Here is a 22,441-nt window from a genome sequence, read left to right on the forward strand (position 1 = left end):
TCGTGGCGGCTGGGTGGAAGATGAGCGTTTGTTGTTGAATATATGTTGAAGCACTTTCTGTCCTACTTGTGCTTCTTTGTTCATTTGTATATACACGCAGTAGTGCTTGGTGAACGTGTGCACTGAAGCCCATGTTGCCGCCAGGCATATGTCCTGAATGGGTGTGTTAGCCAGGAAGGCTATTGTTGCTCCCTTTTTCCTGGTAGAATGGGCTTGGGCCGCCTCCGATAGTTCCTGCCCTGCCTGTTTGTGGCAGAATTGTATAGTTAGAGCGATCCATCGTGCGATAGTGTCTTTTGTTACTGGTCTACCCAGGAAACTGGTTGCGAAGGACACAAAGACTGCTTTGTTTTCCTGTGCTCCTTCGTTCTTTCTATGTAATGCATTTCTGCCCTTCCAGAGTGTGCAGTGCTCTCTGCGCTTGTGGATGGTTTCTGAAAGAAGCTCGGTATCTGTATTGTTTGGTTTATGTGGAACCTTGACACCACCTTTGGCATGAAGTGTGGGTCCGTTCTCCTTACCACCCTGTCATTGTGTATTTGTATGTAGGGTTCTTGCAGTGTTAGTGCTTGCAGTTCGCTTACCCTGCGCAGCGAGGTGATTGCCACCAGAAAGGCTGTCTTCATTGTTAGCATTTGTAGTGAGGCCTTATGGATGGGTTCAAAGGGAGCTTTCATAAGTTCTGTTAGGACTAAATTAAGGTTCCATGCCGGTGGCGGCATCCTCTTAGGTGATGAGACCCTTTTTGCACCTTCCAGGAATCTCTTTACTACTTGTGATGTAAAGAAGCTCTTTCCTGTTTATCCTCTTGTGTAGGATGAACTTAGTTTTGCTTGCAGCAGGTGTGTGAGATATCTTAGCACCGTTGATTCCCTTATCATCTTCTTGTGTAGCTTTTTCTTGCTGCACCATTGTGTGAACCTCTTCCATTTTGCCACATAGCACTTTCGTGTGGTAGGTCTCCTTGCCTCCCGTAGCACCCGCAGGGTGCTCTCCGGTAGCCTTAGGTGTGCAAACTCTATGTCTTCAGGAGCCATGCAGCCAAGCTGAGGCTCTGGGTGTAGTACTTCTCCGTTTTGCATGGAGAGTAAGTATTTCCTTTTCCCGAACTTGTGAGGTGGTTCCTGTGCCATTTCCATTATTTGTGAGTACCAGGTATGCCTCGCCCACTGTGGTGCCACCAGGATCAGCTTCATGTTGCTGGTCCTGCACTTGTTGAGTACCCTGTGTATCAGTGGTATTGGGGGGGAAAAGCGTAGGCAAATGCTTTCGACCAGCTTATCCATAGGGCATTCCCCTGGGATCGTTTCCTGGTTGCCTGGATGCGAAGTCTTGGCATTTTGCATTCTGGCGTGTTGCAAATAGTTCTATAGTCGGTGTTCCCCACCTCCTGAATAGCCTTTGCGTTTCCTGTGCATTGAGCTCCCACTCATGGGACGCTGACATCTGTCTGCTGAGCCAGTCTGCTTCCACATTGTCCTTCCCTGGTAGGTGTATGGCTAGCAGATCTATTTGAGTGGGATGGCACATCTCCATATTTCCTGCGCTAAGTTGGATAGTGCGACTGATTGTGTTCCTCCCCGTTTGTTGATGTAGAACATCATTGTTGTGTTGTCTGTTTGTATCAACACTCTCTGGTTGTACAGTTTTTTCTGGAAGGCCTTCAGGGTGAGGAACACGGTCTTCAGTTCCAGGTAGTTGATGTGTCTGACCGCATCTGCTGGAGTCCACAGACCCCTCACCTTGAGCTTGTTCATGTGTGCTCGAAGGCCTCGAAGGGTACGTCCCCACGGCCTCTTCCGGGTTTTCGGCGTCGAGGTCCTGGCACTCCAGGTCCTGTGTCATCGAGGATGCCGAGCCGGAACACGTTCGCTGGTCATCGTCGCCTTCTTCCTCGTAGTATAGGCCTTCTTCCTCTAGTTATTCATGGGGCTTGGGAGTTTTGGGCGGTTCTTCGGCGTCAAACTCCTCTTCCTCTTCTATTTCGACGATCGCCGTTGGCGGTTTCGACAGAATCGCGTACTTTTCCATTTTCTCGTCGAACTCTCTCTTCCTTTGCAGGATGTTCTCCATTTCGGCCTTGAGCCTTCTCTTTTTCCCCTCCATCTAGGCGGCATGCTCGGCATCGAGCGTTTCGGCCGATTTCTCTTTGACGTAGTCGTCGACGTAACCTTCGGCTCCTTCTCCTTCAAAGTCGAGAGGTCCTTTTCGGGGACATGCTTCGACGACCTTGGCTTTTCGCCGGTCTTCGCCGCCTGGTAGTCCTTTTCGAAGGATCCGCTGGGCTGTTTGTCCTTGGATGCAACTATGGCCGTCGAGATTTTCGGCGCCAGTGCTCCCTTCAAGGACTTAGACTCTGTTTTTTGAGAGTCTGACTCAGGCTTTCGAGAGTCTGTCGGGGGTTATGGGGTCGACGTCTCTCCTACCTCTTTAGATGTTTTCTCATCGGTCTCTACGACCGTGTAGTCATCTGGTCCCTCGGCGAAGTTGTCCTCTACGTCGCTGGAGAGGCGCAGGTCCCAAAGCGACGGAGGTTTGCCTTTGCCTTGCATGTTGTAGTTGGCTCTTCTTTGTCTCTCTCTTATCCTGAGTGTCTTCGGGGAGAAGGCGGAGCAGGCGTTGCAATCCTTGCTCTCGTGGTCAACTGGCAGGCAGAGGTTGCAGACCGGGTGCTGGTCCTTCTGCGCGTATTTGTGGTGGCAGTTACGGCAGATTTTAAAAGGTGTTTTGTCCATTCCTGCGCTCAGGGGGCCCCCTGTGTGTGCATTTTCCGTTGGACGTCGAAGATCTCGAAGTTCTCCTCCTTCTTCCTCGGCCCGGCTTGGTGATCTTGTTCCTCGGTATCTTCTCCAATCTTTTCTGTGTAAAATTCGTCTTTTTCCTCTTCTTTCCTCCAAAAACTCTGTAGCCCCTCGGTGACGATCCAGGCCCAATGGCGGTAAAAAGAATCTGAAGATGGCGCCCAAAGGTGGGAGCTTCCGCAAGAAGCTTGCCGACGTCACAGGAAGTACACAAGAGGGTGGGACGTCGACGCCCACCAAAAGACTACGATTCCGTACCCAACCGCTAGACTGCGGAATAATGCACAGCATAGTGAATCCAGAAAGATTCACGCTGCAAAACGGGTCTGGGATGCAACACAGTGATTTCAGTAGCTCCATTTTCTGGCCAGTAAATCGATTCTGGTGCTCCCACACCAATACAATCCAGGTATAGTAACACGGGGTCTCAGATAACAGCGCAGGATGGGAGCCTTCGAATGCCTATCTTTGCTAAGCGCAAAATCTCTATCTCTGTTGCTCCAAAACACATCTTAATTTGAGAATTGAGGTATATTGCTTAATCCAAGCCCAATTTTTTCAAATTCCAAATATACCCTCAACAGCAATGCAAATCTTACCGCTGCTCACAGGGCACGAAAGAGCCATTAGGGCCTTGTCCGCAGTTCCCATACTTGTCTCCTTTGCCATTGATCGCACTGAAGCACGCATCTGGGGCTTGGCTGGAACCTGCAAACCCCCACCCCAGAAAGGGAACACCAGTAAAGATCTGAAAATCAAGAAGTTGACTTACACTGCAGTGAATTTACCAAAAAATGTGCACAATAACAAATCCCAACCAGAGTTTTTGATATTGCCTGTGGTTTAATGAAGTGAGGAGTCACAGGAAATGAATTCCAATACTTTTATGTTTTTCATATTTCCACTGTTTAGGAACCTTTCTTTTTCTAAATTTAAAGGAGACTGCTCCAAAACTGTACTTGATGCTCTCAAGTGCTTAATTTGAGCTGGTGCTTGCAGGTGGAGCCAGAGACACTTTCATTTATTTTTCCTCATCTGATGTTGATGAAAGATAGAGAAAACAAAAAAAGGAGGAAAAGAGAAATAAAACAATGACAAAGGGAGAATGCAAGTAAGAAAAAGAATCAGCAAGAGTGAGGTGAAAGGAGGGTGGAGTTTTTGGTAGTGAATTAAATAGGCATTAGGTCAAGACTGAATAGCATTGCATTTGGCATCCTCGACATTCAGCACCTCCTGCGCAAACTTTGGAATCCAGGCACTTATTCTTTTACAATGAGCACTGATACTCTCTTTTAATTCAGTTAGGATTCTAGGCACCCATCAAGTGAGCACCGAGATGTTCTATGACATCTAGAGGGGGCGAAAACTCACAGCCGTTGGAGACTACATTAAGTTAAGTTTAAGTGCAATTCACTCTTAAATAAACAAAGAGGACAGCGCAAGAGGGAAGGGCAAGGCAGAGTGCACACTTCCGAATCACTCAGATACTTACAAAACAATATAAAGTGCAGAGTGGAATGAGATGACATTTGATCATCTGGGCAAGGAAGAAGCTGATCCGCCTCACAAGCAAAAAGTTAGACAGTGCCTAAACTGAAGCTTGACAACAAGAAACTATGCTGTGTTGTTGTTACAAAAGAAAGATAGGGCTCAATTATATTAGTAGTCATTATGGGGACCCAAAATATATTTTTTTCATCATCCTGCTGGAATATTAAATCATTTCCCCTCCTTTCTTCCTAAAAGTAGTTTTCAGTGGGTGTCCTAAATTATGCATGCATACAAAACTTCAAAGTGGTTTGCTGTGAGAACTAAAATGCACAAAAAAGAAAAATCACCAAAAGAGTCCTCTTGTTCAAAATAAAAAAAAGTCGAACCTGGATAATCCGCAGTTGCAGCTTTTTTGCAGAATCTTTACCCACTTCCAATGTTGTGCAAAATCAGAAAACTTTCCAGTTTCACAAATTACAAAAGTTTTTAATTTGTGTGCAATCAAGGCAGCAGAAGAAATGAAGTACACCCTATTTACTGTGTTACACAAACTGTCTGGATGGGAGATACAAGTACATTAACTCTACGGAGTAGGTTAAGATGCTACACATAAGAGCTGACCAAGGCCTCTCTCTAAAATGAAACTATTGGTACTGTTTTGGTTTCTCACCTGGGGCATAAGCAGTATATAAGGCTGTACAGAATCAATATTATTTTGGACAAGAAATGTTTTCAAACCTCCGGTTTACCATTGCAAGAAAGGCAGAATTATTTCAATATTGGTCACTCTACCTTGTCCTCAGGCACTCAATGCCTGCCATTCTTCCTGACCCTCACTAGGCGCTTTTCTTGGCAATTCTTTTATTGAGACCACCAAGTAACCAACACTAATTCCCTCAACTACCATGACATGATCACTTCTGGTCCCTATGGTTGGTCTTGGCTAAATGGATCACTGCTTTTAGGGGCCTCTGTAACTTTCATAGTGGTGCACATTTCTGGAAGGCTTCCATGGCCCTAAGGGTTGCCCACCTCCAACCTTCTATTCAGTCCAGGAAAGGAAAAGAGGGGGCAACTCAGGATACCGTATGAAGACTTTACACAGAGAAACAAAGATTAATTATCTAGAACTCTCGTCATCATAACCAGAATCCCCTCACTGTCATACTTTGATTTTTATGCCACTCTCATGGCATGATTCCTCTCACTTGACCCGGATATCTCTTCCTTTGCCGCCCACTGCTCGAGATTCCTCCAAAGGCTGTCTCTAAACGAGATTAATTATTTAAAGGGTTTAACAGTCGGTAAGTGTCCTTAATTGGGCAAATGAGGCATTCAAATCACAGTCTTTGCCTCCTTTGTCAATGTCATGGACCACCCTGCCCCATGGAGCTCTCTGATTGCTCAACTTTGGACACATGATGAGAATAACCACTGGGTAGGTAGGCAGGTAGCTTAGCCAATCAGCTGAAGATTGGAAAGTAGACAATCCGGCTGGCAGCCAAGCATTTACAATGCCACAGGTAGCACTGATCAAATCATCCATTTATGCAAAAAGAACCATTTCGGCAAGCCTTTACCTGATCCCCAGAGAGCCTGGCACTGAATATCATAGCTGCGGCAGTCTCCGCTGTAACAGTAGGCATGACCACTCCTGCAAGGCTGTCCATTCTGGAGGAAGACGTTGGGAGGGCAGTATGGAGACTGCCCATTGCAGTACTCGGGCAGGTCACACTCTCCCAGAGGTTCACGACACAAGGACCCAGAGATCTTCAGCTACAAAATGAAGGGGAAAGGTAGCACGTCACAGACAAAAGTATGTAAATGTTGTGTATTAATGCAAGCATCCACTAGTTTTTTTTAACTTGAAATGAGCCATTGGGTGCGGTCCGGAGGGGTTACGAATAGGTATCTCAGTGCGGTTTCACCGCAGAGGAACAATGATTCCATAAGGTGATCCTGCCCCCCACTAGTGACCATGAAGTGCTATTAAGCATTCCAACATAGACAGCAAAACAGTACAAAACGTATGTATGATACGCGTGTTTTAGACTGAACAGCGTTATATGTTGTTAATTCATGTAGTATACACACCCCAATTTAGGGGCTTATAGGAGTGGCAAATACAGGGCTGGTCCCTGTATGGTCCTGAAGAAAAGCCTGGGGAGCTTGAAACATGTCGACCGAACACTGATTTAATCCTCATTACAGGTTAAAATACAGTGTCACACCCCTTTTTAACATACCAACCTAGGAGCAAATAAAATTGTTGAGGCCCACTAGCACGGTATTTTTAATCACTCACACCCACTCCACCATTTTCACTTGCACCACACATAGTCCTTCACAACCAAGTGCTCCTGCGTAGTCCGTGAGTCGTAGCATGCCCCTTTTCGTAGAGAACTGGGATGGCCCCAATGATGAAGCATGTCACCGTGGGGAAACCCCGGTGAGTGAGGGGACACTGGAAAGAAATTTTTCTTTCTTATTGGTCAGTACTGACAAACTTTGATCAGCGGCCACTACACAAGCTAGGTCTCTGAACGCAGCAGGCTTGGGTTCCTACTGTTATATAAACCATTGGGTGCATAAACAGCAGCAGCTCCTGGTGGTTTTTTAAATACACTCTCTATGCGTCTTCACATACCACTACCTTGATTCTCCTTCAGAACTGACCTATTTTGCTTTTGGGAAGCCTACTTTGCTACATTTCGGAAGCCTCATTGGAAAAATGCTTTTGAGGAGTGTAGACTTCAGATATTGCAGGATCTAGTATATTTCCCTTGTATGATATCTCTTAGTTCTTAGAGATCTATGTAATTGCATGCACCTACAAGACCGAACTCTCCACTATTTGAAAACTATTTGTGGATGCTTCCCTCAGTGAGCCTTCGTCGCTGTTCGAACACCAAGGCCTTGGAGATACCACTTACTTGCTTTTACACTGCCACGCTTAACACTTGGAAAACTAATAGTATTAGTCTTGCAAGACCAGACTCCTAACGTTCAGAGAAGTACAATACTACTTTGGCAGACCTAACCACGTTCTTAAAGCGAAGTCAACAAGGTTATGTAATGTTTTTGTTGTTGTCCATGACCGATGATGGGAGAGATTTAAACATGCGAATGTATGAAACATACAATGAAAGAAAATATACATTATTTCCCTTGAAAGCAACCAAGCACCTAATTCTGTATCCTATAAATTGGTGCTGTTTGAAAAGCTTAGTCTTAGAAGGCTTTCCTTAAAATTTCACAGATTTGATTTACAGCTCTAAGAATAAGCTTAGAGTTCTTAAAAACCTACCTTGGTATCTTGAAGGAATCTATATGCAGAGATTGAGAACGTCAAAAACCTTGTAAATAACCATAACTTTGCCCTAACTTAAACGTTTTCTCCAGGTATCCACAAAGACATATAAGCATACCTTGCAGTCCTCACAGCAGACCCCATCAGAGGAACACTCCGCCCCAGGAACTAACTTGCACGTGGTGGCATTACAGCACGGGTCCTTGCATTCCTGTTTAGGGGAAAAATACCTTGAATCTTAACAAGAGGGTACCAACTCCACTCAAGAAATGCTCAGCAGGACAGTCATGCAGGGTACCTCGGTCAAGCCGCAGTCGCACTCTTCTCCCAGCTCCACAAATAGGTTACCACAGCTTTGGCGCTTGAGGGTCTTGGGTTCTGGGATATTGAAGAGACACATCCCGACGCCTTGGCGTAGGCTGAGCTCAAGATCCATCTTACTGCAGCTGCTGAAGGCCAGACCAGGCAAGAATCTGCAATGGGAGATGGTTTAAGCTAGAGATAAATAATCCCCCACCCCAAAGCACCCTGTATTCATTTTGACAAGCCAAACGTATCACTTTTCCACAAACCCTGAGGCTGACTCCATGATGCAGCTCCGCACTAACGGTGACCTGGGACAAACACACTTCCTGTTGTCAGTGTCATGGCTAATGCCCAGGTTGTGTCCCAGCTCATGAGCCATGGTGGAGGCGACACTGAGGATGCTCACTGAATGATCCTGCGAAGGAAAGAAGCTTACAGTCATTAGAGCTGGTCAGGTTACATGGGGGACATTTACTGCAGGGGGTTGTCGCATGCACCTGAAAGAGGGGCAGCATCACAGTCAGTTAAAACAGACAATGGGGTGAGGGGCAGATGTTGCAGGTGGATATGCACTGCGGAAAAAAGGCGTCAAATACAGAAAAGAGGAAATTTGAGATGGGTGCAGATACTAAAAGCATAAAGGGGAGAGGAGACAAGTGGAAGTTATTAAGGACACATGAGAAAGCAGCAGGAAAAAAATGTAGAAGAGCAGGTATCAGGTATCAAAAACAGCAAACTATGACAGGAGAGACAGTAACTGCAAGCAGGAAATAAGGAGCCGGGGAATGTGAAGAGTTCAGCAGAAAGTTATTGGTGTGACAGTATAAGCTGATTTGACAAGTATTTGTGAAAATGGTGAGGCGGCCCCAATTTGTTGCAGGGACCAGAAGGAGGGTATCTTAATCAGGAACTAAAGAGCCAAGAACAACCATTAATGAAAGTGGCTGGAGAAGATGATTTTACAGATGTTGAAAGTATATAGGGAAAGAGGAATGTATTACATTTAGAACAGACACTGAGGTCAAGTGGTGGAAGCACACACGTTGCGCAGAAGGGTGGATAGGACAGACACCCAAAAACAGAAGCTGATATTTTTGTGAGACACTAGTATCTCTAGGCCTTCTTTGCGAGAGATGTGTGAGAGACACAATCTTGAGGAAAAAACTAAGGAGACAGGTATGCATTGGGCGGAAAAGAAGGAAAGTGATATAGTAAGTCAAGCGGAAAAGAGACCATACAATAGAGAGGTGAAGACAAATCAAGACAGAAATAGAAAGACACAAATGTACAGATCATGCACAAAGGTATTGCAAATAGGCTGTTAAATGCAAATTATGGATGTGAGTGAGTCTCTCAGGTAAATATTAGGGAGCAAAAGTGAGATAAAGACAAACGCCCTACAGATGTGGCACTAAGATATCAAAAACACAAACTGGCTGATATTGGTGCACCAGACAAGAAAGCATACAACTGACAAGAGTAGTTATTAAGTGAGTTTTGCTAGGCAATGCTAAGAGGTATACATTATGCAGTAATCATCAGGCAGATAGCATGAGAGGAAAGGTACTGCAGGAAGAGTTTCAAGCAAGCGATGCATGACACAGGAAAGAGGTACATGTAAGTAGGAAAGTACAGGCATGCAAAAGTAAGAGTCATGTGTATTGCACCAGGACATGTAGACACAGAAGAGAGGTGCAGGCACTGCAGAGCAGGTTAAGGACAAGGTTTGGGTCAGGTGTGATGTTGTTGTGTAGCAGGCAAATACTAAACACAAACATAAGTGAAGGAGGGGCTCTTACTAGGTAGGCAGCCAGTTGTTATTGAAGATGAGTTCAGGGAGGCACAAGTTAAAAGTGTAGATGTTGCAGGCACATGTTAGTTAGGAAGGAGTCCTTGTCAGGAGGCAATTAAGAGACCCGGGTATTGCAGGCTGGCACAAGTGGGAAGAATGCGTTTTGCTGGAAGATTACAAAGAGGACCAGGTCATGCAGGAAGTGTTTGCAGACAGACAGAAAATAAATGCAGGTGAAGTAGAAAGAATCCATAATGTCACAAGTGACATAAATTTAGGCATGTTGTAGCTACAGGTAATGGGCACAGGTGATACAGGCCTCCGGAAATAGAAGCTATATGGTTACGCCACTGGGATTGCAGACTTGCATAGGAAAGAGATAGGGAATTATGACATGAGCTGGTTAGAAGTTCAGTTCTTAATGAAGGTGCTATCTAGATACTGATAAGATATGTAGGTAATGCTGGAAGTAGTAAACAAGGGAGGGACAAGGATTGAAAGGTCCAGCACCTGCGCTCCTAGACAATTAAACACAAAAGAGGGGTGATGTTCCCTTGAGTGGGTAGTGGGTGGGAGAAAAGAAAGAAGGGCTCAAGGGTTGCACCCTACCTACTAGTCGGCAGAGGGTAAGTCCTGGCGAACACACTGAATGGTTCATTTGGGGTCCCGCAGCAAGGCGTGGCCCTCTGCCTTCCCTAGGGGTATCTCTAGCTCTACTGAATGGCTGGATCCTCCTTCCTGCACCACAGCAGGGGAACTATCCTGGGTTGGTTACCTGCAAGTATCTCTTGGTTCCAATCTGTAGTAGGGTAGGTACAATTACCTGGTTTTGAAGAAATGCCACTGACCCTCCTGGCACCTAGGCATTAAACTTGTTGAGCTTTTGAGCTATCCCAGTACATTATTGCAGCAGATAGCCCCACTCACTGTTTCTACTTTCTCAAGGGTCAGCATATTCAATCCTTTTTATGATCTCCCTTAGACTCTTTTAAATCACTTGAGCACCACCCTACACCAATACCCCCTCACTTGCATTCACCATACGGCTAGGTCAAAAGATGAGGAGTGCCCTATGATGAAACATGGCACCCTCGTGGGTGTCTGAGGGCATTCAGATCTGACCTTAGGATTACCCCCAGGGTCCTTCCGATCAGTTCCTTGGATCTATCCTTGAGCTCTGTTTTCCTTTCTCTCGCCCCCACCCAAGGGAACTGCATCCCGTCTTTTGTGGTAATGCTGGAAAGCCATTCCTTGACAGGTGAGTGATGCTGGTAGTGCAGGCAGGTTACTATTTGAAACTTGAAAGAAAGGTGCCGTGGAAGTTGAGAGCAAAAGAAGTAAGTGAAGACAGAAGTGCTGTTATGAGGCATTGTTATAGCAAGCAGATTTAGGAATGTGACTCAGGTGATATAGGTAAATTTCATGCAAGTTGTGGTGTGCAACAGACACAAGAAAGATAAAGATGTTTTTATATGAATCACTCACCACATTGACTGCTCCTGAGCGTTCTGGGGTACACATTGAGGCTTGAGATGCCATACCAACCGAAGAACTCTCAAATGAAAGACCCCTAAATAGAAAATTAAGTCAATCATTGAGATGCTCCACTGGGAAACCATCCATCTTAAAGAGACTTTCAAGTAACTCAAAACGGCGGGAAACAGGGCGAAGACAGTAACTACAAACTATGTTGAAAGACAGGTGAAGAGTCGAAGAAGTCAACTTGCACCCCATTTAAGGTAGTCATAGGTTGAGCGACAAGGATCAAAGAGAATGGGAGGCTTAGTGGCTAAACTGAATTTGCAACCAAAGAACTTCTGTTTCTGCCCGGCGACCCCTTTCAACAAACAGCAGGACCATGTGCGCATCACTATATATCTGTGCACATTTCAAATTTCTGAGGAAACTGGCTGCATTTATTAGACAACTGTAATCGAGCACCAGCCTCCCTTACCGACTGCAGTTTACAAGACAAGTTACAAGTTTTTCCACGTTTGCTTTGGGCGCGATCTAGGCCTACTAATTGGTAATGTATCAGAGAACAAGATGTTGGAGATGCTACTAGCTTATACGTGGTAATATGGATGCCCTGGTGATAACACTTATGCACTGTATCAAGCAAATACTCGACTTCGTCTGAAACTGGAGGTACTAACCAGACCATGCACAACAGTGAGAGGGTAGTTGAGGGTGAGAAGACGTGTAATTGATTGGGCACGCATAGAAAGATGACTGCACAGTCAGCATCTTCATAAGTCGTTTTTGCCAGTACATTTCAAGCTACAAGTATTAGGCAAAGCACATAGGGTACACGTCATACTAGGAAGAACAATGACGTCTCACTCATGCCATCATCAATGACTAGCCGGCACGACTAGAACATACGCGGCCACAGAATAGGCAGTACAAGAGACTCCCACTTAATACAAAAAACCTACATACATTAGAGACAGCACAGCACTAGAAATAGTACTCCACACTGCTATAAGGAAGCAACATAAAATGAAATGTTACAAAAACCATGATACATACATACACACTCACAATAAAGAACACAATTTCCCATCAATCAAAATGGGACGAACAAAACAAAATGGTCTGCAAAAACATGTTATTAATTCACACTGCTCATTAACGCCTATAAAGTCCTCCACAACGCCGGATCTGCCTACTTCAAACACTGCCTTAACTTCCACCATCCAACTAGGCAACTGTGCTCAGTCACACTACCTCGCACAGATACTACACATCCGCAGAAGCAAAACAGGAGGGCCCTCTTTTTCCTACATCGCTGCCACAACCTGGAACAACCTTCCTATCACATCAGGACCTCCCCATCTCTAATCAAGTTCTGCAAGAAACTGAAGAACTGACTGTTCAAGTAGGAGCTATGATCGGCCTACATCTCTGCTCTAGCCCCTGGATCCCCGACGGGTGATAAGTGCGCAATACAAATCATAACATAACATACCATTTCACAAGAAGGTGCCAAACTAGCACACTAATCCACCAGGAGCGGCTTGTGTCAAGGAAAAGAGGCGGGCGGGAGAGGGTTGGGGGGGGAGTGTATGGGGGATGGCGGAGACATAAAAAATAAAATAAGAACTTACCTGCCAACCTCCAGGATCGCGCTCTTCTGCTTCTCTCCTCCCCACTGCAGGCAGGCATAGGCTCCCAGACTGCCCTGTGGTCAATCCTGAAGCTGCCCTCATGCCTGAGAGCAGGATTGGTATGAGCGCCGATGATTTGCGCTCCCAGACAGACTGGGAGCCTGTGCCTTCTCTTGCCAACCCAGCAATGCAGCTGGGGTTGGAGAGCACTTCACTGCGCATGTGGGTTTAGCCAGCCAAACCTATATGCGGAGTGAAGGCAGTGCCCACTACTCCCCCCTCCAGCCTGTAATCACACTGACCCCACCCCTAATACTCTGCACAAGAAAATAAAACGATAATAGAACGGCTTTTAAACCCGTTTTATTATTGTTTTCTGTTTCACATTTTTGAGAGTGCTAGCACCGGGAGCGATGCTTCCACGCCATAGCAGACGAGCCGCCGCTGCAATTCACTATATCAAGCAAATAAGACATGCAACACAACTCGTGTAACATAAGAAACAATCTGCAAAGTGTACAAATGCTTCCAGCATTCTGCAATCTACAAGTACCTACCAACTACACTCTGTGGTGCATAGCATCACATTCCGAAGTCTATGGATGGTGCACAGCACATTTTAGAATATGGAATTTCACAAGAAAATGAAAACACAACCTGTGGAATAAACATTCTGGAACAAATAAAACATATACCTAAGGGTGGCTTAAGTGCCACAGAGTTATTCATTGCCGAGTAGCTGTGGAACACTGCAAGCCCAGACCTATGATCCAGCAATGACTAACTCCCGAACAGCAATCCACTATCTCACAAAAGTCTGGAATCCATGCAAACCTTAATCAAGTATCAAATAGTCTACTCGTGTCCGGTCACTGGGACACACAAAGATACACAGTTACAGTAGTAAGTACTCATTACTCAAGCTTTACAACCCGATGTGATTTTTTTACTGGAAAAAAACACTTACACGAAAACAGAATAATCAAGGTCTACATAATATAGCCCTGATGGGCATCATTTGCTTGAATTATGCAATTTTACCACTGTTCGAAATCTCATAAAATTCCTCATTTCTATCACTGACATTCTTCACAATCCTGGCAGATATATGTCACTTGTTAAAATATACTTGTGACTTTTCTACAGGGCACATACACCCTCAGGGATTGCTCGCTGCTCGTAGCTCAAGGAGGAAAAAGACCAAACGTGAGAAGCGGTGTGCAAAGTGCCATTTCTTTAGCCGCATCCTAAAACTTACATGGTTGGAGGTGGTCCACAGATGAAGTGGAAGACTATCCCACTAAGAAAGGGCCAACAACAAGACGTGCCTATCACCCACCCATATCCATAAGATACACAGAAGAGCAAAACGCTCGGGTAAAACTGTATCTTGGAAGTTTTTACTCCAAAAAAGCAGGAGCCTCGCCACGGATAGTACTAGGGATGATGCAGATACATTTAAATAAGGCGCACACGAAGCAGGGGAGCTGATGCATGCCTTTCAAAGAGAGCCGGCTTGGCCAAATCATTGTGCCCCAGTCACAACTCAGGCACCAAATTTGGATCACCTGGACCGGAGAAAGCAAATCTTTGGTGAGGCCAAAATATTAACACTTACACAATCCAACAGATACACATCTTAAACCTTTCAGCAGAGCTAAGGAATGAAAGCTTATGAGAAACCAGAAGTTTCACTGCCCCTGAAACTCACCTTAACACAGTGGCATGTTAAACATGGATCAGTCAATCAGCCAGTTCTAATCAAGCTGCATTCACTCCCTCCTCTGCTGTCGCATGATAGAACGCTATTGGTGTTTGTATAGATTCTTGTTTCGTTAAACCATTTAAATCTTCATTTCCAGCATAGTGACTAAAGTAGAACAGTTGGCAACAGATGTGGAGTCAGTCAAGATTTTCATAAATACTTTCACATTACAATCAGGGGCCCTTAGTACAAAAGGTAGGCGCGGATGTTGTCGACAACCTTGTGGCGCAAAACACACATGCTGCAACTTACTCAGTGGTGTTGCCCAAAAAGGAAGAAACATGTTGGGGTTGGATGGGTTCATGGGAAGAGATAGACATGACCATTGTAGTACTTTGGGCTGAACTGATCTTTTTCGGGGCATTGCCAAGACTAAACTGCATTTAGCAAGGCCCTGACTTTAGTTGTGAAGCAAAGCGACCAGATATACAGATGCGAGATGCGGTGACTGAGATGAATCCAAATGTTTCTTGCATCACCTCTTTGGTTTTCTCACAGATTTGGGTCTCGTTAGTCACTGTGGTAAAAGACACAAGTTTTATCTCACGGATGAGGCCAAGCAAGGCATGGGTTGCGTGTGTTACTATAAATATGTGAGTCACCCTAGCAGCTAGTGCTTGACTGGGTAAAAGTAGCAATTGACCTGTTTTTGCTTTTTGTGGTACAGTAAGAAAAAAACAACAAACTTTAATTCAGTGGCTCAGATTAATTCAAAGATTCCATTAACCACCTGCCTCTTTTTCCAACATATGATGGCAATACAGGTTTTTTTTATTAAGGTAGTTAACGTCTGTCTTGCTGTTCTGCACATTACAAAGTGAACGTTGGCACATTTATAACATCACCCACCTGGCATCACTGACCATTTGACCCCCGTTGTTGACAGATATGTGTTGGGCCATCAAATGTAAGTGGATGATATGGAAATTCTCATGAAACTGCAAAAGGGAGTCATAGGGCACCCCCACCATCTAACTAACTGTCCCTTAAAAGTGCGATGCGATTTTGGGTGCTGCTTCAGTGCATCTTCCCAGCAATTTAGATCCTAGTTCTCAGAAAAGTGGACCCTTTCCCACTCCTGTTGAACTGCGTATTACCTGTGGGTTCTCCCTAAACACACAACATCTGTAACCTGGGAATCACGTTCAATTCTGACCCGTTCCCTTTGACTATCATGTCACCGAGCTTGCTAAGAGCATTCTCCACCTGTAGCGCATCTTGACGAGCATTCTTGCTTTACTCCTTCAAAACTCCAAAACAATGGCGGATCCTAGGTGACAAAAATATTATGTGCCACCTTGACTGCTGCAATACCATTCGTTTGGGGCTCCTCTATAAAATCTTGTAGATCCCATAGAATCAAACACTTTTCAGTGTGGTTAATTTAGCCGAAGCACTCTAGGTCACATATCAAAGTATGAAAATCTCCGCACTGGCTCCTCATAGAGGGTCAAGCCTAGTTCAGAGTGCGCTATCCAACCAGTATGGCAATCACTGGCCTTGCACCCTTCCTACCAAAGTGCTCTAACTTTATTCGCCACCAGCCACCTAAGGTTGGCTCTATAAATTTGACATTTCTCCTTGGAAACAACCTACAAGTGTTATGGGAACCTTTTTATATGCTCAAAACCGTGGCTGCCTAGCAATCTATACCACGTTTCTGATGACAGGAACATATCTACATTAAGTTTAGAAAAGCTTTGTAAACTGATTTGTTTAGTCTGCCTATAGTTGACAGTAATGCCTGACAGCACCACCATGAAGGCCCTGTTGATTATTTCCCGAATTCCTAGCACGCCGAATTGGCCTGAAAGTGGATTTAGTCACTTTACAATTCAGTAAAAAGAAAAAAAAAATCAGATTTGTTTTTAAGGATCAATATGTGATATCTCCTGCAATTGCAAGTACACATGCCATTTATAAATTCCCTACAGCAGAGTTAGGCAACATTGGTCCATTGCAGATTTTCTGGTTATTGGCTTAACATAAGTTTTCACACAAGTAATCTAAATGGGTATTTTTTACACTGTCCTTGAGGAACAACTCTCACTAACAAGCATGTTGCACCAATAACATTCTCGTTTGCTAAATGGACGTAGCTCCCTTCATGATCCCTATGCCCATCCTCCCTAGTAGGTGGTCGAGAGCTCGCAGTCATGATGTGATATACTGAAAGCAAATTAGTCAACATGCTTGGCAAGTACTTTTCATGTGAGAAGCTTAACAGTTGCCTCAAAGATAAGAGCATTCTAGCAAGGAATTCAGATCATGGCATAGAACTGAAAGAAGAGTTATTCACAAAGGCAGTCATTTTTTCAAATGTATATATCCCATCATGCAAGAGTTGTGCTTACGTCAAGAGCTGTGCATTATCATGGTGCATCCGAGGCAATAGCTTGGTCTGCCGCCATGCCAGGAAACGGTTCAATGTCTCCCTTGGGTTTCGGTCCACCAGGATTTGGTCATCCTCGTTCCAAACTTCTAGGCCCACCAGGGCCACACGTACATTCAATGACTGATAGAACTGGAGAAGAGGAGTCTAGAGTTAGAAGACTGTCTTGGTAAGAACGAAGATGTTGAAACTATAAAGAGTCATGCAGTACAGATGGCGGTTTATACGGATACGCCAGGGTGGAAAATGAAGGGAAGACAATAGTGGGAGAACTGGTCTTGCATACGGCAGGCCCCTCATTGCTCAGCAGCCACATGTAACAGAAGTTGATTGCTCCAATGTTGGAAATGCAAGACCGAGGGGGTCGCATATGCTAGATTTTGCGCAGAGACTCACCCCATCCACGTGGTTAGCGATCTCCAGCATCCGGACCTGCAGCTTCTTTATGTTCAAGTTGTAGGTCTTGTACTGGGACAAGAAAATAGGGAAGACGCTTAGAGTAGAGGAGGTGGAAGGCTAAGCGGTTAAGCAGAGATCCTAGGATCCAAAAACCCTACCCACCACATTCTAAACTCCATGCTGCCCAGTGCTCTCATGTTCGCCCCCAACAGCCATGCCCAACAAAAGACAATGCCCTCTGCATTAATACCTGAATCCATTACTTTAGCTGCACATGCTGCCTTTAACGTGCATGCCACCTTTCTTATTAAACCCAAATGAGAGACTACATGAATGACATTCTGTACCTTCTACACGGATATGCCACCCAACCTCTTCTCTGAAAGTTGAGAGATCTAAAACCTTGACAGTAGATTCAGTCACACATTGACTATTTTATTCCTCTGCCCACAGAAGGCTGTTTTTTTGGTGATAACAATCTTTTATCAAATGTGCCTGCTTCTGAAAGCCTTGAAGCCGCGTGGCAGCGTCAGGGGGCTCTGCTCCTGAATGGAAGTCGGGTAGGTGCTGAGTCAGTCATGTCAGCCACACCAATACTACACCAGGAGTACAATCTTTTAAGAGCTAACAACCTCTCTAGAAACTTTTTATTTTTCTACAACCTATATCGCATGAAAGTAAAAGACATATGGCCCATTTATGATCTAGGAAGAGCTGCTAACCCGGGTAGGATAATGTTCAGAGCAGGTGGAAAGATGTAAGAAGCTTTCTGGAGGATAACGATAGTGAATAAGAAGTTTAATTCTTGGGGAGGGGAGGGGGGTGCGGGAGGATGGCAGAGTACATTAACAGCAAACTCACCTCAGCCTTGTCTGCCACGATCACCAGTTCAATGTATTTCTTCTCTTGAAGCACGTTCCTTTTCAGCTGGAATAAGAAAGAGATCATAAGGTAGGGTGTGAAGTGTAGGGACTCTGGCTATCAAACCATAAGAAGACTCGAACCCCAAAGCAGCCAGAGCATTGTGGAAGGCCCCATAACAGCATGGCACCCAGCTTTTACCGAGGTCCACTAGTGCTTTCTCCAGCTGCCTTATTATGGTGCTTTTTGCGACCCCACCACCTATGAATGAGGGCAGAGATAATAGGACTAATAATAAAGCAATTAATACAACTCTTTTTGAAGGTTTGTAAGCGCTGTAACTAATAGGTGATATCATTACGCATTTTGGATAAATTCTTCTGTTCAATTATGTTTTACTATGAACTTTAACTTTTATGTCTTGATAACTACCTAATTTAATCCATTTTTATCCAGATCTGTTATTTATTCCTTGTTTTATATATTGTGCATTTTTGTATGTATTTTATCTGCACTTTTATGGTCTATGACCGAAATAAAGTTATCAACGAACATTACGCATTTTATTGATGCTCCCTTTATCAATCCCAGTAAAAGAAAGCCTGATTTAGCCTGACAGGCATTCAAACATGGGACTTGTAGGTCACAGCAGTTGTCGCTGGCGAGCACTGAACTCGCAAAACCATTTTGCTTGCCAAGGAATGCTTTTCTCAGTCAGCAATTCTGTCTCAGATCGAACCTCTTCCAAGTCACTTTTTGAAACTTTTTCACTCAATAGCTACATGCTCTCTTTCCTAGGGCAGACTTTAGCTCTCTGGTCAGTGAGGCAGCAAGAGGTGCACTAAGTAACCAGGTGTGTGGTAATGTATAGACTTCTGGACGAGCATTCTGAATCCAAGAACAATCCTAATGTGATGTGATATGGCCTTCAAAATGGATAAGAAATGGACAGACTGCTTTGCGTTGTATGGATAGTAGCCATCGTTTTGGCTGGGGGGCCACAGACATCACTATAGGAGTCCAGGAGGGAGAGAAGCAGTGAGTGATTTGGTCTGGTAGCAGCAGCAAGATTTCACCAGGGAACCAGAGGCGACAGAAAACATTTTTGTGGACAACAATGACATTTGGTTCGAATGAAAGTTCATCGAAGCTGATCCCTTCACTCTTTGGAGATGCGAAGGACCATAGCTCGGGTTAGTTGAATGGGAGCGAAGCAGGGTCCCAAGGAGACCTGCGGCAATATGGCCAATAATGTCACAAGAACTACAGAAAGCATACCTCAGTCTAAACCTGCCAGCCATGTGTTTGCAATTAGAAATGTAAATAAAAATTATCATTGTATATAATATAGGGTCTTCCAAATAACAATTGTGTTTTTAGAACAGGTACAGAAATCTTTTCTACTTTAATGCACCCCACAGAAAAAAATGATTCTTACCGAAGCAAAGAAAAGGTACTATCGGCTTAGAATTACAACTTTAAGACTTAAATAAAACGATAAAGGGTGGAAGGAAAAAATAACATTTGCAAAGTAAAGTATCCATCCATGGCACTGAAATTCCCTTTTTTAGGTGGATGTAAACCTGCAATCAGGCAAAGTCCTTTTATTTGCGATCCAAGAGAAAATATGGCTGATGTGAGCTGTCCCACAGCTCCACGCTGTACACCGTGGTGGGCAGAAGCAAAATATTAATAGCAGCTTAATAGACTAATGGATGAAGAGGGCTAACCCAAATCCCATCTATGTTTGTCTATAAGTTTGAACTTTTTATTTATGATTTCATTTTTTTTTAATTACATGAGTCAAGTGTAACATCTACAACCTGTAGACCAGACCTAGAACCCAAGTGTTGAACAAGAGATAGACAACGTCATGTTTGTTTGAAGTCCAACTGCTTTGTTAAGACCCCCCCCCCCTCAAGGGTTAGATTAATTTAACAGACTATTTAATTCTCTCTTCACAAAACAGGAGCCAGTCTTGTGTTCCTCAGTGGAGAAGGTTCCATATAATTCACTACTCCAAATGCCATCCTTACCCGGTGAGTACGTGGCCTACGTCCCTCCGAAGGCATTGTTGGTTGTCCGTCGCTACCACTGCATGTCCGCATGTGTCTATGATTATCTTGAATTTTTGTGAGGTGGTGTTTGCCAGATGGGTCGCCCAATGTGGGTGTGATGCTGTAGCTTCGGTTTCCAGAGAGAAAAATGTGGCCCCTGAGAAAAGAGAAGATTTCTCATCAATGGCACCGAAAAATATCCACGAACTTAGCCTTTTCTCTTGGAGCGTCTGAAGGTTTTGCAGGGTTAGAAAAAGCTACTTACTTGTAATACAGGATTTGTGTCATGGGAATACTCATTGAAGCCATAGAATCACTGAATATTTCAAACCATGTATTAGAATCTGGAGCACTTTTACCAATGGATAAGACATATCTGTTCCAAAAATATGTTTTTATAAAACAAACTGGTGTGCCTATTTGTAGTCAACATGAACTGGTATTTCATATATTCTTCTAAATAGACACTAATTATAGTTTAAAACTACATAAGTCAAAATGTAAACCATTAGAGAAAAAAATAATAAAAAAGGAGCAGAGCCAGGTAGGCTTCAGCATCAGAAATCTGAAAAGGAGATCTGCTGATTAAGGGCAGCGGCCACCTTCACTGCCCTCTAATGCCATGCTGCAGAATTCTGCTTCTTCCTCAGTCAGCATGTTACTTCTGCTGCTGTGACAGAGAAAGGATTGTTTAGGACTTGAAATTAATTTTCCATGGTAGAGAATTAGAATTATGCCAAGACACTTTTTCTTATCCATTATCTCAATGCATGAGTGGATGGATCCTGGAAGAAGGCGAGCAAAGATATCCACTGATTTACATGAAAACATTATGCTTTTTTGAGGAAGGACTGATGTGTTCTTAACATTCTCTCATTGTTGTCAAACACTTTTTATGGTTGATGAAAACAAACAGCCTGAATCGCACTGACTCCAGGAGCTGAAGTGACTACCAATGGGAAAGGAGCTTTCCATGAAAGACTTAGAAGGGTGGATTTATGTATTGGCTGCAAAGTAGAACCCATTAACTTCAAAAGCTCAGTTTTGATCTACCAATAAGGTCAAGCTGTTCTACTTAGAGGGAACACTGTTTTAACAAATGTAAGAAAAACCCTAATCATTGGGCTGGTGAAGAGGAAAACATAAAAATGAATTGTTTTCTATAGGACGCAGTATCTACTTGGAGTCCCTTAGTTAAAGAGACCTGCAGGACTAATCTGACTGCACATAAAAAGGTACAGCAACACTAAATTATCTTGGCATGTTCTTTGATTGGTGTTTTCTCTAGGCAACAGATAAACAATGTGTGTTAGTTTAACACAAACATATACTAGCGGAGAGGTCTTTTGCCTTTCTAAAGATGTCCATTTATTCCTGAGACATAACTTGATTCCCCTATTGGAGAAATTTAGGAGCCAACAGGCTAAATTCAAGGATTGATGTTGCACCTTTCTATTGGCAAACGTTCTGAGAACACCTGCCGACTTCGACCAGCCCTAGATGCCCAGTCTAAGTCCTGGTCTGTCAGAGGTAAAGGCGACCCCTTACAGTAGCCACAATGCCGCCAATACTACAAAAAGTGCCTAAGCAGATGGTGCCTCCCAGGAGGAGTCCTTCAGAAGGTAAAAGCCTACAGGCAAAAAAACCTCCTAATGGCAGATGGTCGACACCAGCGGATGGTACCAGAATAAGGACCCAAGGCAGAGAGAAACATCCAAGAACTGCAGGAGCACTGAACAGGATTCACAAGAACATGAGCGAGGAACACCCCCACAGGAAGAAGACGTGTTATGATGCAGGGAGCAAAAGGAAAAAATTGCCTTTTATGCTGGTGACTCAAGACTTGCATCACAAGAATGTACAGCTGCCATGACGGCTTGGGAAAGAACACTAAAGGCGGGAAGAGCTGCCATATTGGATTGGCTGATGTAAATACTCAGGAGGATTCTGGGAAGAAGAACTTGGAACAATATGGAGACGCAGACCGTGTTCTCCCAACCAACTTCCCCAAGGAAAGTCATGGACTTTCGAGAGATGGTACCAGTGGATTGGCAGCCATGAGGTAAGTTTGCAGGAGTGAGGAAGTGGTCTGCTGGCCTCTCTCCCACTGCTCAGAATCCATGCATCCCGCCTCCTTGGGTCGAGAGCAGAGAGAGC

At 44.3% G+C, this 22,441-nt stretch overlaps 1 protein-coding gene across 7 annotated transcripts in view; it reads right to left on the minus strand.

Annotated features, from left to right (window-relative positions):
• The window catches only part of ADAM15 (ADAM metallopeptidase domain 15), a 309,264-nt gene that overhangs the window by 136,028 nt on the left and 150,795 nt on the right, over positions 1 to 22,441 (minus strand). For all 7 annotated transcript variants that reach the window (XR_013603849.1, XR_013603850.1, XM_078671060.1 and 4 more), the window contains exons 6-15: positions 20,264 to 20,441; positions 18,228 to 18,293; positions 17,364 to 17,435; positions 16,930 to 17,099; positions 11,186 to 11,270; positions 8,175 to 8,323; positions 7,901 to 8,075; positions 7,721 to 7,813; positions 5,873 to 6,068; positions 3,401 to 3,509 (exon numbers count right to left, since the gene is read on the minus strand). Coding sequence is in view for 5 of the 7 variants with exons in the window: in XM_078671060.1 (XP_078527186.1) it covers positions 3,401 to 3,509; positions 5,873 to 6,068; positions 7,721 to 7,813; positions 7,901 to 8,075; positions 8,175 to 8,323; positions 11,186 to 11,270; positions 16,930 to 17,099; positions 17,364 to 17,435; positions 18,228 to 18,293; positions 20,264 to 20,441 (1,293 nt within the window). In the remaining 2 variants the exon portion in view is untranslated. The remainder of the gene's footprint in view (positions 1 to 3,400; positions 3,510 to 5,872; positions 6,069 to 7,720; positions 7,814 to 7,900; positions 8,076 to 8,174; positions 8,324 to 11,185; positions 11,271 to 16,929; positions 17,100 to 17,363; positions 17,436 to 18,227; positions 18,294 to 20,263; positions 20,442 to 22,441) is intronic.

Source organism: Lissotriton helveticus, chromosome 12 (assembly GCF_964261635.1).
Source record: "Lissotriton helveticus chromosome 12, aLisHel1.1, whole genome shotgun sequence".
NCBI classification, from domain to species: Eukaryota; Metazoa; Chordata; class Amphibia; order Caudata; family Salamandridae; genus Lissotriton; species Lissotriton helveticus.